Here is a 20,067-nt window from a genome sequence, read left to right as displayed (position 1 = left end):
CGAAGTAAGCTGATGATTTGACCCTTAGTACTTTAGTTAACCAGGAGTATGATCATTCTTGTCAGGAAGTTAATACTATTTTGGAATGGGCAAATAATAATCACATGAAGATTAATCTGACTAAAACTAAAGAGATCATTGTTAAAGGCAAGGTAGCTAGACACACCTTTGCCTATTGCTATTTATGACATTGAACAAGTTAAATGTATTAAGTTGTTAGACCTTTATTTCCATGGTGATCCTACAAACTGGGATTCCCAATTTGATCATTTATTAACCAAGGCTGGTAAACGAATGTACATTTTGCGTATTTGCAAAAGTTACGTTTATTCTTCAGATCATCTTCATCATCTTTTTCATGTTTTGATCATCTGATTTCTGTGGCGGATTTAGGGGGGCTCATTGGGTGCAAATGAACCCCCCCCCCCCCCCCCCCCCCCTACCGGCTGGTACCTTGGATTTTTTATATTTTTTTAAATAAATAAATAAAAGTATGGTAGGTCCGCTTTTTGATGGATAGGTTATCCTTATCAGGAACGCCCCTAGGCCAGTGATGTGCCTCATGGGAAAAATGATGATGCAAGAGAACGTTATTGTTGTGCCGAGATTTGTAAAAATGAACCCCTCCCCCCTCTTAAAGTCCTGGATCCGCCACTGGATTTATTTATTCTACCTCAATTTTTGATTTTGGTTATTTTGAAGTCGGTAAAATGGGAGGGGGATGATCAAAACGATAGTATTTTTAGCGCAAAAACTGTCAAATGAATTCAAAAACTAAAGATCAATTAATTTGCTAAAACCTTAAATGGCCATAAGGTGTGGGATTTTGATCTCTGTATCTGTCAATTTCTTCAACTATTTAAACGAAAATTCTAAAATTGAAAAAATGGAATCCAAGGTTTAATTTTAATTGATATAAATATCGAAAATTGGGGCCAAATTTAATAAATTGACAATTCAATTTTATCAAAAAGACAAATGGCCATTAGGTACACGCATTCGTTCCCTACAAAATTATTGATGATATCCTCCAAGTAATTGAGGCATGGAAATTACAAAACCTAGTGTGTATGCTTATGAAATAAGAGAGCGACTTCTGCTCGAAGGTATCTGTAATTTAGATGATTTACCTTCTTCATCACGAGTCGAATAATGAACTGAATTTTCATTTGAATATAGTATTGCAATATTGCATTATTCCGGTTCGTACGTATAATGATTTCATTGATCGAATATAGGGGTCAACGCTTGAGCTTGTTTGACTATTATGAGACTGTCTGAATAAGATGCAGGCATGAAGGGAAATATAAAAAAATAAATTCCAAAATTAGAGAAGAATATTATAAATACCTAAATGAACATAAGCATAACAAGGTAAAAAACTATTAACGTCTTTCAAGATAATTCTGGCTTTCATATTTAAGTAGAAGGAATCAGCGAACATCAACTGCAAGGAGTTAATAATTAATAATTTGAAATAAAATAAATAATAAATTCAAAATGAGGTCAAGGAACGGCCGAGGGGTAATCTAAATTCGTTTGATAACCCTCGTCCAACGGACCTCAAACACTATAAGGGCCGATTGAATATTTATGTAGCAAAACCAAGGTACAGTTTGCCATGTGGGATGACTTACAACCCTTAATATGGAATTCTATGCTCAAAATATGACAATAGGTTTATCGTCACTATATTTCACGTCCACACTAGCGTTTTCTCAGGACACTAATCGTAAAAAATGCAATGTCATCATCTGCGCATGCGAAAACAGACGTGCCATCGTGAATGACGTCAGCGTTTTCAAAATCCTCCGTTTTTTTCGCTTTCTACGCTGATACGATATAGGCCTCCGTTTACAAATAGAAAGCGTTCTAATATAATTTGTTTTGGAAGAAAACGTTCAGCGATTTCGGTTGTTTTGGTGAAGAGTAAGGCCAACTGGTAAACAGTGCCTGAATACCGGTCGTAAATCCCGGGCTGACATTACTACCCATCCCCTTTCGTTTTAATAACTCGATCAAACAGAGAACATCACAGAACAGGAATATGGGTCTTTTCATGCTGCAGCCATTGGTTTGAAGAATAGATTTAACCACTTAGCGTAGCCTCGCATTCAAGTCCTTGAAAATTGATTGATACGGGTTAAACAAAGATTTTTACTCTCATGAGAATAAACATGACCGCCTTGTCGTTTTGGGTATTATTGGGTGGGTAAGAAAAACAACTAAACGTTCATAAACAATGATTTTTACTTTCCATCGTTTTAAAAACTTAACTCGCTCTCGACCCCTGAGCCCTGTCATTCTGCGCATGCTCGCCGAAATACAAACGAATGACAGGGCACTGGGGTTGACAGTGAAACATAAATTAGTTCTAACACAGTATTGTTCCATCTGATAAGATCAGATCAGATCAATTAATACTACACGAGTAAGAAATTGAATTGTCTCTTGAGATTAGCACTATCTGTGATCAACATATCTAAGGACATCCAAAAACTAATATATACAATCTCAGTCTTAATAGCCTCTGCTCAGAGACAACTTCTAATTTTGGGGTTCCTGTGTAGTCAAAGAGATGAGAATGGGTCCGTCATCTCTCTTCCACATCTCAGTCCAACAGGAATCCCATAAGATTCAATAGACAGTCTATAATTACCAATTGAACTTCACTTTACACTATCGCTTCAAAGAATTATCCAAGCCGTTCTAGTACGCTTTAGCATTCGGTGTGATAAGTAAAGCTTCTCATATCTCCAGATTACGATATTATCATAATTTCAAAATGATGAGGCGTTGCTTGAAAGAAGCTACGAATGTAAAGTTTGGAGTTTCATTTTCGTTCCACTCTCAAATTTTGTTTGTAGTTTCTTCATATTTATGAATATCGTAGCTTCGTGGTTTCGTGAAGACGTGAATAGCTTCCTTAGGTTTGAGAAAACGTCGCTAGACGAACGTCAGTGGGCATATAATTATATTTAACTGTTTTATTAGTTAAACTCTCTGGCAGTTCGGCTAGCCAACTCGGCAAACCATTTATTTGACCAGAGGTAGAACAAGGCCTGGACTACTGACCACGGACTATATGGCAACATTTGTTATGACAATTTGATCTTCCTCAATGGATAGCCTGTAATATTTAGCACCATTTTTATTGCATATATTCATACGCAGGTGTTGACATCGTTTTCTTGTTGAACACCACAGTCCATTTATATCGAGCACAAAATCACCTAAAGTTGCTTTGGGACAATGCACTTGAGCGCTTGGTCTTTGATGTTGTGCTACGATCCGTCCTGTAAATAAGATAGCAACAACCATGTCAAACGAACTATACATTATACTCAATCAAAGTAGAGTTTCTACCTAAAGTTTCCCTCTTGATTCGAGCATTTCCTCAGGGTTCTCCGGCTTTCCTCCCTCCGAAAAACCGAACGAGCTAAATCCCAATTCGAATTTGAGTTAGCGGGGCCCTGAATTTGATCAGCCCAGAGGTTTGTTTCAGGGTTCAATCTGTGAGTTAGTCGTGCCCTGACTTTTACAAGCCCAAAGGTTGTTTCAGGGTACGATATGTGAGTTAGTCGTGCCCTGGCTTTGATCAGCCTAGAGGTTGTTTCAGGGTTCGATCTGTGAGGTAACCGCGCCCTGACTTTGATCAGCCCAGAGGTGTGCAGTCAGACTAAGAGACACTGCATTGTTTTTGTTATATATTTCAAAGAGAGTTAGATCAAAGGTAACCTCTTACTTTGGTGGTAATTCCATTAATATTACATAATAGCCATTAGTTCTGACTTACGTTTTGTCTATTTTTGTTTTAGTAGCAGACTTTGATGTGGAAGTATATGAACTACTCAGAGCAGGCGAATCCTTGCGACCGGCTCCACCTAACGATGACGAGGTCGCGGAAGATGCCGAAGGTAAAGCTGACGACATATTCGGTAATCTTTGGAGACTTGTCGATGGCGAACTTTTAGATGAACCAAGAGTTTTGGATTGTGCTGTGTAGCTTTTTGAAGCCATCTTGGACGATCCTGAACTCCCTGTAATGTGAATGTATAGAGCGCATTGCATCAGTAAAGTATTGCGTAGCCTATTTTTTATTGATTTTAGTAATAGGCTAGTTATATTCTCCTTGTTTATGCGTGATGTTGTCCACTCCCAAGAGTAAAAAGACAAATTTTGGCGCCGTTAACAATGGATGCCAATAAGAAATCTTTTGTTAAATGGCACCAACGCTCCCTGAGAGGCCGCGATGACAACAATCGAAGAATTCTATATCATATCATTCCCTTGAGTATAATGATGCTTTCCATTAGACAATGGACCCTTTCAAAATTAGCTAACATAAAAATACAAAAGAATTTACCTTTTTTTCAATGGAATTTGTGGCATTTCTTTCGTATTTCCATGTTAGCCTCACATTCAAGATATTTTTGAGAAGAGTCCATTCCCATATTTTGAATTGATTGAGGGTAGGGATGACTCATTCATAAATAAGGCTCATTTAACTATCACTAGTTATAGCCGAAACGTCATGTTTTGATCAAATCTCTACGTTCTATCCGAAATCCTACATTCAATATCATGTCTAAACGCGAAAGCTACAAAGATGCTATCAGTGTTAGCCTCATTTCAGCATCACAATTACCAACAGGTAAAGTAACGAATGCACTGACTTCAACAATAAAAAAAGTTCCACAGACCTTTACTGCAATTCATGAATATCCTATACACAAAATCGAGACTAACCCTGAGCAACAGAGAACTCGAAACTGGAATATTTTTATGTACGCTGGTAATGAACAAAATATAAATCCTTTAGAATAATCCAGATTTTACCTGAAGCTTGAGGGTTAGTAGTTTTCTTTGCATTTTGTCCGTCACTCTTGCTGCCTTTATTTTTAATTGAACCTGTTAAATAACGACGAAATAAGTAGCTTAGTTAATACAGATGATCTTTATTATGGAGGTACTTCCACTTTCTCACGCTGGGTACTGACCCTAAAGTATTAAGACCGAGCCATGATTTTTGCAGATTAACGCACAAAAATTCACGGACAGGTTCTGCCTTGCAGTGCAATGCGTCATGCAGCATCATATTGACCATATAATAACCATATTGCCTATTCATTCTTAGCGTTGCGTGACGACACTAACAATGTCTGCGGGAGAGACTATTTCATTCTGCAACACACTTACCTTTTCTAATATTTTTATCGTCTCTATTGCCTTTTTTCCGCAAGTCAGACGGTTGACGCCCCCCAGCCATTTCTTCTTTCTCTTTATCCTCCTTAAAACGCAATTAAAAAAAACTGTCATTCTAACTGGGACTTTGTAATCATGATTATGATACTTATATAGCGCTCTTTTCCATATGGATATGTTCAAAGGCGCTTTACAATGAGATATGAAAGAGAGGTGGTTAGTATGAGTTGCAGGCACTGAGGGTGGTCACTGCCAGGGTTTCTTTCGTCCTCAGTGGTTCTTTTACGTCCCTCCGATATTGGTTAGTAATATATGATGAAGTGTAGAGAGAGGGGACCGCCATTTTAAAGTGGTCTTTCGCGCCACTTGAAGGTCTTGCCGTTTGCAGACGCAGCACCTTCTTCTCAGTTATTTTAAGACCCTGAGTGTTGGTACGGCCGAGGCTTGAACCACGGGCTCCCGCAGAACAGACCGACGCTAGTAAACTCGGATATTACACCCATTTTGATGATCACGCGACCAACACAACCGAAGATGTCTGGGTTTTATTACCGCCGATCGAAAAAAATACTAGCTAAGAACGTTGAATATTTGAAGACAAAAAGCAGAAAGACTCGAATTCATTACAGATGGTAGTCTGAGTCGCGTATTTTATGAAAATGAGTATAAACCATACCATTCACGAGTTCTATTGAGGTGCAAAGGACATCCCTCTGTACATGGAGAAAATAAACACATATACAAAGGATCATATCATTTTGCCTGGCCGCAGACGCTGGTATCCCAGGCAACCCATACCATGCACAGGTTCTATTGAGGTCCAAAGGACATCCCTCTGTATATGGAGAAAATAATCACATATACAAGGGATCGTATCATTTTGCCTGGCCGCAGACGCTGGTATCCCAGGCAACCCATACCATGCACAGGTTCTATTGAGGTCCAAAGGACATCCATCCCTCCGTACACGGAGTAAATAAACCTTTAGACAAGGGATCATATCATTTTGCCTGGCCGCAGTATCTAGTATCTGTTTAGTATCCAGAGTAAATAAACCTATCAACAACGTTCATTTTGCCATTCATCAAAAATAGATAGCAGTTTGACATCACCATTACATAAATGACTTACCATGGCTTTAAGAAGTTTTTCTTCCTCTTCTTTCTTTTGATCATTTAAGTCATCTTCAAACACAGTTCTTCGAGAATACTGTCCAAAAAATTGGAATTTGATCAGAAATGTCTATGACTAATGAACCAGTAAATGACGCTCATCATGAGTCTTTCCTATAGCTCAGTGGTAGAGCATCTAACTGGTATCAGGAAAGTCATGGGTTTAATATCTCAGTATCAGAGCCTGATTTTTTTCTTCCGATTTTCTTTCAGCTAGAGACAAATAATCAATACCTTGAATACAATGTCTAGGCCCTAGGCAAGTTAAGGACATAGTTCTTCAAATTGACCACAGGTACACATCATTGTGGTCAACAAAAAGTGAGACAGCGTTTTTGATTTCATTGCAGCCAAAAGTGTCGGACTTGAAATGTTGTATGTACGTCTTAGTACTGTTCTCTTTTTATCCTTTTCAGTTTCATTCTCTCTAGTTATTTTTCTACCTAATCATAGCTACATCAACAACTTTAGCCTAAGGTTAATAACTAAAATCATTTCTCAATTGACACGGTTTTCTTTGTTATTCACAAGGCTTTATTTTTGTTATTATATATAGTTAGTTATTAACCCGGTTAATAACTATATATAGACCGTTCGCATTTATAATGAGCAACATTTGATAGAAAACCTTCTCAATTGATAAATAAAATACTTTATTACCTCGAACAGAGGCAATAAGCCCTGCGGCCCTCGGGATGTATATGGCTTATTGCCTCCGTTCTCGGTAATTAACTCTTACGCAATCCTTACCATATCCATGGCAATTTCTATTTTATCCAGTTTCATTACAGCCTTGAATAAAAAGAAAGAAAAAACGATAATAAATCATTACTCCAATACTACAAGGAAGAGATTTATGGTTTTTGCGTTATTATTAGTACAATATTTATTTTGGTAAACCACTGTTTTCATTTCTACACGCTGATCGAGACAACAGTCAATACTGGGAAATCAGGCGAATACTGCCGTCAATCAGAGTATGTAACGATACCGAACAATTTATTTGATTGGTGGTTGTGTATTTCTCATTATCCCAGTCGTGACTATCGTCTTGATAAGCGTGTAGGGTTAGCAGTGAAAACAGTGGTAGAACAACCTAGTAAACACATCCACATCAAGAACAAAATTGAAATGGATTCTGGTAGTGGTGGTATTCAGATGGTAAAAAAAGGGAAGATAAATCCTTGAGAACAAACCTCTCGAATTGCTGCACAGACATCTGGTTCCTGCTCAGAGCTCAATAATTTTCGAACGCACTGTTCAAGTTGTTGTAGTAAGGCACGATCTGACAGTTTGAGGACGGATTTTAGTGTTGGTAATACGGAACAAAACTTTAACCGAACATTCAGTACTGGATCCTATCAAATAAAAAAAAGATAATATGGTGGATTAAACTAGTTGAAAGAGCAATTGTCATAAACCAAGAATTATTGAATTTTCCTGATTTAACAGGAAACATGGAACAAAAACCCTTAATATTATCCAAGCTTGAAACAACCTCTGGGCTCATCTAAGTCAGGGCACAATTAACTCACAATGAAACCCTGAAACAACCTTTGGGATGATCAAAGTCAGGGCACTGTTAGCTCATTGGGAATTGGGATTTTAAAATGTAAGGTTTTGCAGAGAGAAAAACCATTAACCCAATAAACTCACAGGAGTTCAGAAATCAAACTGTAGTTCCAGAGGTAAGAGATGTCGTGCGCTACTGCTACACCTACCTTCATCCCTCCCCTCCCCCCATTAGCTGTGAATGTAACAAGCTACTTAATTTATTAAGTATAACTATACTCACTTACCGAAGCCAATTCCAATAAAAACTCAAAGAAATTCTCTTTGAAAAAACTTCTAGAGAATAAATCCATGATAAATTTGCAGATGTCAATGAAAAGTAGTCTTGATTTATAACTCTTGCCTCTTCCGCATTCTGGCAAGAAAGAAAAAAGACAAAGGTAAGGACAACAAATCATATTATCATAAACGCTGCACAAGCAAAAAAAAGACAACAATATTATTGCAGGGTCCTTAGGGAATATTTTTAATAGTGGTGGCAAAAAGAAGGCAAAATTCTGGTCATTGCCGTTATTTTTAAATTACCAAAATGAGGTAAGTTTAATTGTAATCAATAGGGCTATAGCCTAATTTGCCCTTCCATAATCTTCCATAATTAGTACAGCAATAGAGATACTGATTCAATACCTTGTATTAGTCTACAGCACAATTCCTGTCTTTGCTCAAATTTTCTGTTGAATCTTATGAAGACACAAAGTGTTCTAGCGGCTGCTAGCTTTACTGGTAATACACGCTATGAAAAAGAAAAGTTCCTTAGTTTTGTCAAGTTATAATATTGATAAATCACTTCTTGTCCACAGATCAAATAGGTTAGGGGAGGGAGGTATAGGATAATAAAATGTTGAGGGGTACCCTGTAGCATTATATCTAATAGAGTGTCTTCACTCACATGACAAGGCAGCTATTTTGGTGTACCAAAGAAAAGAAACTTTCTGCACAGTTTTTGAATAAAAATAGAGTTTAACTCTCTGAGGATTACAAAAGTATCGTTTTGGTACACCAACATGGCTGCTGTGACGTCTCATGAAAACCATCTGAACTCCAAGTCCTTTTGTGCTACACAATCCAAGAAATGGCAGCAGTATAGTGAGTCCAAAACCGTGAGTCCAAATTTGCTTTTCTCAAATTGACTGGGGGGAAAACTTGTTTTTCTTACTGAGAAAAGGAAAATAACCACAGCTTGACAAAAAAGAAGAAAAAGAAAAACGCAGGATAAACAGTTACTCACATTTGAAGATAACAGCCGAAAGAGCAATGGGACAAACTTATAGTAGATTTGGTCTGAAGTCAGACATTTTGGAAAACAAGCAAATTTCTCCAAGAGTTCCACATGGAGCCGCCAGTTACTTGATGATGCAATCGCCAATTCACATGCTACTAATGACGCAATTAACTCTGATAAATTATTTAACTGTTGAGAAAACAGAAAAAAAATAGTGTTTTCCATGTTATGAATGATGATATTTGATAATTTATTCATCTAATTTATCAACGGGCCCAGTTGCACAAGGGGTGAATAGCGCTATCCGAGGACAACTCTTATGGACCCAGTGAATAAATTTATTGGATAACAGCATCATCTTATACACTGGATAAGGATTTATCTGTCAGATAACACTATACCCCCTTCGTACAACTGAGCCTAGGCAATATAGCTCCTCGGCTCTGGCGTAATGCTTTCCCATTTCAGACACACATCATTCACTTAAGAAAAAGATTCTTTGTTTGATTTGTATCCATATTCATGTGTCTTCTTATGTACAACCGAGCACAACTGTTAAACAAAGAAATGATACTCTAGGAAATGACAAGTGGTCTCATATGGGAAAAGGTCTATTAAGTTGCTTTCTCAGAGTACATACCGGGTAAATGCTTGTTGAAAAGGGAATATGGTGCTACATATAAATTATTTTAATTATAGCATCACTCTATAATCCCATATGAGCAACTATTGTATTATTTTCAAATTCTCTTTCCTGTCCAAATTAAAGAATAATTTGGATCATTTCAATTCACATTCTTTCGAGGGAAAACTATAACTTATGGAATCCGTCTAGTATAGTTTGGGATGATATAATTAATCTGCAATAGGACTACATGTCTGTCCAATTTGGAAATAATTGAATTCAAATAATTCCTCTGACTGCCAAATTGGACTCGGCCTATTGGCCTCTTCCAATTTTGTCAGAATTTTTCTCATCCAGCTATTTCCAAATTGGACAGCATGTAGTCCTATTACCTATTCTAATTGTACCTTAGCTGCATGCCCTCTATTGGCTAAACATTCTAAACTCTCTGGTAAATTTGGAATGAGTCCTTGAAGAACCTGAATTATAATAACATAACAAATTTATCAAGTAAAGCATCTTGGGTCATTTCAATATATATTAGGTGGGTGGAATTTATTACTAGATACAATCAGAAAACACTCTCAGAATTCAAGAACACCATAAGAAAATTGGACTTCAACTAAATGAACGCTAATCAAATGAATGCTATATTCACAGTATTTTAGTTTATTTCTATTTCCTGATTGTATAATGATTATATAGTACATTGTATGTTCATTATATATCACTGATTGTATAATTTGATTATTTCCTGATTGTATAATGATTATATAGTATATTGTATGTTCATTATATATCACTGATTGTATATTGATTATTTCCTGATTGTAAAATGATTATATAGTATATTGTATGTTTATTATATATCACTGATTGTATATTGATTATTTCCTGATTGTATTATGGTTATATAGTATATTGTATGTTTATTATATATCGCTGCTTGTATATTGATTATAGCCACCCTTTGCCACATAATCATTCATTGTGTGTAGGTATGACTTGCTCACCTCTATAGATTCATCTTTTAATAATATACCTAAATCTTGTAATGTAAGGCCAACATTAGAACCCAGAAGTTTAGCAACCTAAGAGGAAATTGAAAGAAATTGGTTATTATCTACAGTATAGGAGTATATTCTTGTTTCCCATTATTTTTAATAACACACCTGTACCATAATGTTTCTAAGACTTGGAAATCTATGAGAAAATATCTTTAAATAGCATTTTCCACTGTTACCAAAAAATAGATATTGCAAAGCCTTGTGGGATCGGAATGTGGACAAACATTTTAAATAAGGACTTTATTACAAGAAAAAGAAGAAAAATATCAATTGTAAAACCATAGTTCTTCCATAAATTCAAAACAACCACACAATAAAACATTGTTACAAAATATTAGCATGTGCCCTTGGCTGGGCTTGTCTGCATTCAATCCCATGATGCACGATTTATTGTGACGTCATCTGTGGAATATGCTATTTACGTAGTGACTACATTAATTTTAATTTAAGCCACCTACCTCATGAAAGCCACATGCAACAGTCCTTCTAACCAATGCATGAGGATCTTCCACAAGATCATGGAAAACTCCTGATAACTCTGTATTAAACTTTTGAGGTCCAGCAAACAGCACCATTGCCTGAGGGGAACAATATTACCAAAAACAAAGGCAATCATTTACTAATGAGGATTAACTTTACATATTTGTTCATAATACGAGAGTCAATAATATATTCTTAAAAAATAAAGATGTGAATGATGGAGATACTTCTTTGATTGTCCTATAATTTTAGTGATCTGTAGTGGATGGTCTAAAAGTATTAATACTCCTTGTTTAATCATCTTGCTGATTGGTACACTGGATGGTATTTAAAAGACAACTATTGCATGATGAAGACCTACTGTACAGTTTGTAGTCGGCATTTTGCAATCCTTTGACACAGATGACTACATGTACCGTCATGGAACAATGAAAAACGTATCTAACTTTGGACAACTTTGGAAAGACAAACCTTTTCAATATAAAGATTTGGATGTCAGAGAAAGATATTGCCCTTTTGCACATTTAAAACTTACAGGTAAATTGTACGCACAACATCTTCTACATTCTGCATCATCATCATCTTGTATTGTTGCTCCAGATAAACTATAATTCTGTTTGGATCAGTACATAAATCAATTAATATAATTGGTCGACTTTGTATAAATAGCTTAATTGATAAAAACTCATATTTTACAGCCATCACTACCTGACTGTATGGGACTCTTTCATGAGGTACACTCCATGCACACTACCACTACATTATATATAAATTTACAAAATACAACACTCCTCTCATGTTGATTTTTACAGTGGGAGGAAACCCTGAGAATCTGGAGAAAAACCCTAGTGGCAAGAGAGAGAACTACACAGCAAACAAACTCAACTCACATACATACAATCCAGCCCAAACTAAGTCTAGAACCCAGACAACAGCCGTGAGGCAAGCAGTCATTAAAACCATAATGCTACCCTCAGCTCTTGTTGTGAATACACTGTTAGTAATGAGAGTTCTTTACTCTACTGTATTGTACTGTACTGTACCTGAAGTGCCAATGTCACACTTCCAACTTTATTATTTTTGTTTGGATTTCCACAACCACATAATCTTCTGTAATAGTCAAGGAACCACTTCCTTTGGTTTTCATCAAAATTGACTGTAAAACAAAAAAGAAATCCTCTATTGACTAATGTTTTCACTATTAGGATGGAATAGAAAAGAAATACACAGATGAACACTTGTATCTTGATAAAAGACCCCTTCCAGCTTAATTAGGTGTAATGTTTTTTTGTTTTTATTTCACACATGCCATTCCCTAAGAATTATTCATCTGCCTACTAGTAACACTTGAGAAGATAATAATTATAGAATATCATTTAATATATAGAATATCATTTCCCCTGGAACTGCACATAGACAATTTGGGAAAACATTATTCTCTAGTTTCTTTTATTCACACAGTCATACTGTCACCAGTAGACGCATCACTTTACAGGGGCCACAGAGGGGGTGAGGCTGGGGGGGGGGGGGGGGGGGGCCTATAGCACCCCCTTTTTCCTTTTACCCATACTAGTCTCTTATATTTTCCACTCTTAGCGGCCACCCCCCCCCTCCATTTTTCCCATACTAGTCTTCTATATAACCTGATCTTAGCCCCCCACTTTTTAGTAAGCAGACCCAGTCTTCAATCTTAACATACCTGACAACCCATGACATAATTTTCCAAACAATTTGGAAACTTTAATTAATGACTCTTTTCCATAATTATTGCATTTTTCACAGAATTTCTGTACAAGTGGTATTATGACAGTAGTGCAGGTATCTGAAAAGATAAAATATTATTACACTAATTATTTTAAAATTTGTTGATCATCTAACAGCCTTGTGCGCCTTTTGGCGTGAAGAGTGATAATGATTCATAAGAAAAACAACAGAAACTGCGGTCCCCAAACCAACAGTACCAAAAGCGATATCAGCAAAACAAAATCAGAAACAACAATGTCAACAACAGCATCAATGACGACAACAACAGCATCAACAATGAAAGCATATAACAATCACTTTATATAAATAAAAACAATTTGGTATACACACCATCATCTAAAAGGCTTAGAAGATTCGTTATACTTTCTAATCCAACAAGCCGAACACTATTTTCTTCATCATTAGTCAATTCAACAAGTTCAGGAATAATAGTGGTTTTTGTCGTTTCCAATCTGTAACAAAAATATAATTATATCAAAATTAAAATAATCTAAACAATCTATTTAGCTTTCGCTGTTGTGTGACAATCACAACAGTCGAGCTAGTTCCAACTACTTTTAGAATACAACTTTCATATTTCATATTTTGAATATAAGTACATGTATACTGCAAAGTTTGGATGACATTCATCAAACACTCAGAGATATACTGAAATCTATGTTAAAAGAAACTGTGAGTTGAAAATTTTACGTCATCAACTTCCTGATTAGCATAAATTTAAAACTTAAATATCTCTTGAACCAAGAACGCTAACAAGAAATGAAAAATCCCAGTTTTCTTCTTTTCAATTAAAGTACCTTAACAAGTGTTTCAATAGTAAAGATTGGGCATATCAAAATTTCATTGTAGTGGCAATTTAAATTATTCTCTATAATATATATTATTTAATAAATTGTGTAGACTGTGTATAATTCAAAGCATTACTTACCCAAGAGCTCTTGCTATTGGTTCAAGTTCCTGACACATACAAGCTCTTACTTCATAATCAACATCTTGTGACAAAGAAGTCACTAGCATCATCAATTCCTTCTTTATCCTAATAAGGTGATTAGCATATCATTTACATATAATCACCAGCATGAATTTAACTTTATTAACACCAAATAATACTGCATGAAATATTAGTCATTATTATATAGATATCGATGAAATACCAGGTTTTCTCTAGTGTTGAAAACTTGATATCTTTTACCAGTGGAAGATACCATACCTTTCACACGTGAAGATATCGCTGTTGACATAGTAACGTAATCGGCTTGCTATTTTAATAAAGAATTTTTGAGCTTTTGTTTTATTTAAGTTTCATCGATATCTATATAATAAACAGAACATTACATGGCCGCTTGGAGATACAAATATTATCTTCTCGTGTTCAATTTAGATATCTCACTCGTTCGCTGTGCTCACTCGTGAGATATCAATTATTGAACACTCGAAGATAAAATTTGTATCTCCACGCGCCCATGTAATATCCTCTATTTAAGTTCAAAACACTATTTTGCATCAGAGCTTGAAGAAAAGGAAATCAGTAAGCAAAAACCTGATAAAATTTTGCTTGTCACTTTATTGTGCATTTGGCAATTCAAAATTATTTTTGTCATATTAATATTTGGCCAGCATTATGGCCATTGGCATACAGTCATTTAAAGATTTTGATCCCTATACATGCACTTACCAGAATGGCTCAAATTTTGGTGCAATACGTCCAAGTAGCTTACAGCTTGCAAGGCGACAACTGACAGACTGTGATAGTTGTCCCTTGGATATGGCCAAAGGTACAATCTGATTAATGATTAAAGATCCATTAATTAACCCAAATTTGATACTATGAAAATCAGCCACTCAATTCTCACTATTTCAACTGGGACACAAATACTTGCCTCTCTTTTAATGACATCTTTTGGTAAAAAATCTATAGAGAACAGAAGAGTTTCTAACCAAGCATCTGAAATTACTGTCCAAAAAAAAAAAAAAAAGAACTCAATATGGGAACTATAAAATTAAACAGGTTTCTCATTAAGGTTGGAGATTGGAGTATGCTCCAGTATAATTGAGAAAAATTCTCTGACTTAAAAGTACCATTGATAATCTTTCCTATTACTTCAAAAGTTAATAACAATAATAATTAATTAAATAATTAATTACTTCAAAACTTAATGACAAACTTCCAGGACTCTCCAGCTAGTTCATGAACTTCTCCTATTATTTCAGAACTTAATGAAACCCCTGGTTAATAATAAACTTTTTGCAATAGATTGACACATGATTGTTACTGGATGGCAAAAATATTTGGACTTCCTTTTTTTAAAGATTTTTTGCTGGATTACTAATGTCGTATCCAAAACCTTTTCATACATACTTTTTTCCCTTATGTAAAATACTTTCAAGATACGAAACATTTTAAAGTTTGTTTGCCATCCAGCAGAGCCTTCCTTGAGCTGAACTGATTCATTATCAAAGTCATATACTCTATCAGCATGTGACTGTTTGTTGCAAAAGGCCTATTGAGAAATAAAAAAGGGTATGGGGAATGTTATGTAGTATAACACAATAATATCATTACTGTTGCTTACCAGAATCCCTATTATTAATATTATGCAACACTATTGGTAATAGTGATGAAGAAAACAGGTAGATAGGTAGAGTTGAATTTTGCAGAACAACTGTAAAAGACTTTGTTGCAGCAAGCTGTATATGAACTGGTGCAACATATAAATAATCCTGAAATTTCAAAAAAATCCACTTTATCTTAAATGTTTTTGCTTACAAATATTGCATACAATCTGTTTACACCATGAGTACAACATGAATGAGAGCAGTTTTTGTATGACTGTGAAAACCTCACGGCATGAACACGGTCGTGACATGGTCACACATAGTCACAGGACTGCCAGACCAAGCACATGCATTATGCAAGAAAAAAATCAGAAAATTGAAATTCTAGAAAACATCACGGCCACTGCACCGCATGCTTAACACACTGAGCTTTTTACAATCATGCGAAAACTGCTCTAGGTTTTGTAAGTCAAGGCACTGTAAACTCTCATACAGAAATAAAATTTAATGTACTGACAGGGCTTAAAACAATAGCTGGTAAGTCACCACCTGTCATGATGACAGGCCAAATTAGTTTTAGCTTGGTTATACTTCATGTCTGGCTTAACTTTACTGGTTAAAATGATTGGTAAGGAAATAAATTGACCCAACAAGTTCAATTCTGAGTGGTCATTGTCCAACACCTGGCTGTTATTTTAAGCCCTGACTGGAGGAAGGAAAACCAGAGAACATGAAGAAAACCCCTTGAATCAAGGAAGACATCAAACAAACTCAGTTTACAAGTGCTACAGAGTCCAGGAATCAAACCCAAGACTCCAAAAAGCAGTATTGACAGATTCTTTCTTCTATAAGCTCTACTGCAGTTTTCCATACTTTGGGAACTCGGGCATTCCAACAGCATGTTGTGAAATGGGCTTTTTACTGCCGGCAGTCAAGAACATAAAAGGTCCAGACTGATTATTTTTTTGTCGACGGAAGTGAAAAACCAAATTTTAGAGTGCAGCTTGTGACTACCCAGTTCACAGAATATTGAAAACCGCATAACCCCTTCATGAAATATCATATATAATCTTAAACTAGGATTACAACATAAATATTATATTTTATATCATATCTCATTCCTTATAGCACAGACTCACCCTTAATAAAGGAACAACTCTCCGATTGACATCACTACTGTTGGTTTCTAGAAGTTTGGGCAATTTGTTCAAGATGCTCAGTTTTTGAGTCTCGATGCCAGAACTGAAATGATAATGCAGTAGATTATTATCAACTTGTTTACCTTGCTATAAGTGATTTCTTTGAACATCACAATGCCTGTCAAACAACTTTCATTTTCAATGATCACAGTGACTTCCTTTAATTAGCCATTTCTTTGTTATTATAATATAACTACTTTGCTTTAATGGTTTTCCACGGCATAAGAAAGAAAAAAATTATGGTGCCAGACTTGAAACAGGAAATAACTTCCTTTATATTGAAGCGGGTTAGCCATTACAAATGAAGAGGACAAAATAATAAGGTTTTATATAAATATATAAATGTGTGAATAATAAAATTTGCGTATCATATATAGAAAAATTTATTCAAGATCAAAATATCAAACGTGTACAGTTCATGACCTCAATTTCCAAAATCTCTTTCCATGTCTAATTAGGTTTATTTTTGACTACCTGAACAGTGATAATGCAGTGTATATAAGTTGCTATAAAACGAAAAAAGTGCCTTGATCATTAATGGTAAAATCATTACAGAAATTATCTGACAAACGCTAATACATGTAGTTAAAGTTTGAAACGAATTACAAATAATGGTTGGACATTTGGAATTTGTGCTTAAAAGAAATCCCTTAATTGAAGCTCACATATTTTGAATCAATTAACTCAAGCTTGAATGGATAAGTGAATTTTCCTTGAAGTATTAATTAAAGAATTTTGTTAAATTACTGGACTAACATATTAATTTAATTTCTAATAGTACTACTAAAAGTTCTAAAAATATTACAGATGCATACTATACTGAATTCTAATACAATTTATACAAATAGAGGTTTTGATAAAAATCATGCATTTTTACATGAAAATTAAAAAAGGCATTTTGGTAAATGTTTCTCACACAAAATGTGTGGAACCCTATATGAGTATATATATATGTATGAAAAGAAAGGAAAAAGAAAACAATCTAACAAAATTAAATGATGAATTGTAGACAAATTTCTGTGGAACTATGACATTTAATTTTGCTCAAAACCTTCTAAGCAGGGGGCAAGGAAAAAACTGTCAAATGTGATAGTACCTTATATACGGTATCACAGTGTGTTAGATAATATTTTCTAATTATCCAAAAACTATTCATGGTGTCCTAGAGATTTTAACACAGGGTGTATATTCACAGTGAAAACTATTAAACCTATAAATTTAAAGCAACATTTATATTTTTATTTTTAGTTGAAAATAGGTGGTACTGTTATTTTAGTAATTATTGGAGGAAAAAAGTCAAAATTTTGACAAATACTTTCATAATATTAAATTATGAGGTCAAAACAATTTTGTTTTATCTTTATTTCTGTCCATGAGGTGGACTAAGATAGCTTTTGCATGTACTCTAGGTTTTATCAAATCCTTCATATTGTCATATTTCTTAATGTTCTATTATTCAATGTTTTAGCCACTCAACCATCACTGTCAAATCCCTTGTAGGTTGTTTCCTTCCAATTAGCATTATTGTTTCTGGATATTCACACCTATAATACACAATACAAAAAACTAGCAGAGAAAAAGACATAAAAAACGTCCATAAATAAAAAATAAAGATAATAATAGGAGCGTTAGTTTTATATTTATTATTATTTTACTAAAGCATTTTGAGAAAACAACAGATAAGCCAGAGGTGAGCAGACAAAACTTGAAACTCAATTCCAACAAATGAAATCTTTCTTCGAGATAATGCAACGACAATTTAATTAGCATATTGAACGATCTCAAGACAATCCTTTTTGTTAAAAGTTCCTTTTTCCAGTAACAGTGTTTTTAACAAAAACTGCGAAACGGAAATACAATTTCCTCGAGGTAGGAAAGAAGTCGTCTGTGAGACTAATATAGCACCTTTTACCCAAGATGTTTTGATGAGGGTTTGCAGGTTCAATCATATTGTGCTTTACAGAATTCTTTAAACACACACAAAAAGAAAAAAACCCAAAGATTTGAATGATTGCAAAGATCATTTCCTACCACACATAAAAAGAAAATATAAATGGAAACGATTTTTTTAAGCGTAGTGTTCTGGATCAGGAAATAATCAACTACCTATTCTTAGAAAATTACTCGATCATAAACGACATGGAATTGAAGCGTTTAAATAATATCGCTTTAAGGAAATGTCTTAAGAGAGAAGAAATTTATATGGCGTGCGATTATTTGATCGCTAGTTGAAAGTTGGCTTGAAAAACTAAGATCTTCATCAAACAAACCCACTAACCGCGAATGAAACCATAAGCAATAATTACCACCACCATTGTGCTTCTTGGATGTTTACGGTTGCCTCGATACAGCTACACTACAGCTACTAAAGCAAATACTACCAGTAAATGAACTATACATTTGTTTGTTAACTCAGAAATTATAAAGTCCTAGGCAAACACAAGCGCTACGCAGTTCTTCGGTCAAAACATATGGCTTTTCGTTTCAAACGTAAAATCTCCTAGAAACTTGTTTTTAACTTGCATAAGTTTGTTCACTACTAGGTACTTTTGTTATTCAGTATCATACTTAAAACAACCCCATGTACTGCAATTAGTTCATCAAAAATTGATTTTGAAGTATGGATATAAGGTTAAGCTGCAGAGATTACTGCTAATTTGCTCTAAATGAACGTTAGATACGCTCAAACACCACTAAACAACTCACCTCATGAGAAGCACTGCCCGCTCTATGTCATCGAGGTTTTCGTCAACTGTCAGCCTTTCTATTTCTTCTGCTGACTGTAAAATACATTGAAATTTCATTGACCATTGATGGAAATCCTTTTCTAGTCATTCCTTCTTTTCTTGCAAATGCTATGTAATAAAAACAAGCTCACCTTTAGTCCTCGTATCGAGCGCTCGGAGCGTAATTCTTCAACATCCTCTTCTCCAAGAGGACCCGCTCCGGCCCAATCCATGTCACGATTTAGAAAAACTCTGCTGCCTCCAGGTCATTTTGGAGTGGTCGTCGTATCTATAAGGCAAATATGTTCTGCGCATTTCCGCCCATTACTTATTTAAGAGACATAACGGTAGTTTAATCGAGGTATTTTGGCTCCATTGACGCTTCTTTCCCAAAACTTTTGTTGGCCTCGCGCCTTGGTATCCATCCCAAGATGCACCTTGAACAGTACAAATGAACAGTCGACTAACAGTCGATTGTT

At 35.2% G+C, this 20,067-nt stretch overlaps 1 protein-coding gene across 1 annotated transcript; it reads right to left on the bottom strand.

Moving 5' to 3' along the window:
* Positions 1-2,232: 2,232 nt before the first annotated feature.
* LOC116306709 (serine/threonine-protein phosphatase 4 regulatory subunit 4) lies at positions 2,233-19,998 on the bottom strand. The gene is made up of 24 exons (XM_031716799.2): positions 19,741-19,998; positions 19,569-19,642; positions 16,803-16,905; positions 15,681-15,828; positions 14,988-15,061; positions 14,783-14,889; positions 14,036-14,143; positions 13,438-13,559; positions 13,043-13,165; positions 12,387-12,499; positions 11,879-11,956; positions 11,322-11,441; positions 10,810-10,887; positions 10,204-10,275; positions 9,178-9,360; positions 8,577-8,682; positions 8,177-8,304; positions 7,574-7,735; positions 7,128-7,169; positions 6,337-6,414; positions 5,200-5,290; positions 4,840-4,911; positions 3,797-4,040; positions 2,233-3,296 (listed from the first exon to the last, which is right to left on the bottom strand). The coding sequence occupies exons 1-24, from the start codon at positions 19,819-19,821 to the stop codon at positions 3,230-3,232; spliced, it is 2,574 nt and encodes an 857-aa protein (XP_031572659.1). The 5' UTR covers positions 19,822-19,998; the 3' UTR covers positions 2,233-3,229.
* Between the last annotated feature and the right edge of the window lie 69 nt (positions 19,999-20,067).

The sequence above is a fragment of the Actinia tenebrosa genome, unplaced genomic scaffold (assembly GCF_029948245.1).
Source record: "Actinia tenebrosa isolate PJP-AT-01 unplaced genomic scaffold, QUT_ActTen_1.0 PGA_scaffold17__23_contigs__length_9995812, whole genome shotgun sequence".
Classification (NCBI taxonomy): domain Eukaryota; kingdom Metazoa; phylum Cnidaria; class Anthozoa; order Actiniaria; family Actiniidae; genus Actinia; species Actinia tenebrosa.
The sequence above is the reverse complement of the archived record's forward strand: the minus strand, read 5'-3'. Positions and strand labels throughout refer to the sequence as shown.

What these genes read in the sequence shown, in the direction of transcription:
- LOC116306709 (XM_031716799.2), bottom strand. Translation starts at nt 19,821, where the DNA reads ATGGATTGGGCCGGAGCGGGTCCTCTTGGAGAAGAGGATGTTGAAGAA. An exon ending in CCAAAATTTGAGCCATTCTG is followed by an intron (nt 14,144 to 14,782) that starts GTAAGTGCATGT and finishes TCACCTTATTAG; the next exon opens with GATAAAGAAGGAATTGATGA. An exon ending in AAAAACTTCTTAAAGCCATG is followed by an intron (nt 5,291 to 6,336) that starts GTAAGTCATTTA and finishes TTGCGTTTTAAG; the next exon opens with GAGGATAAAGAGAAAGAAGA.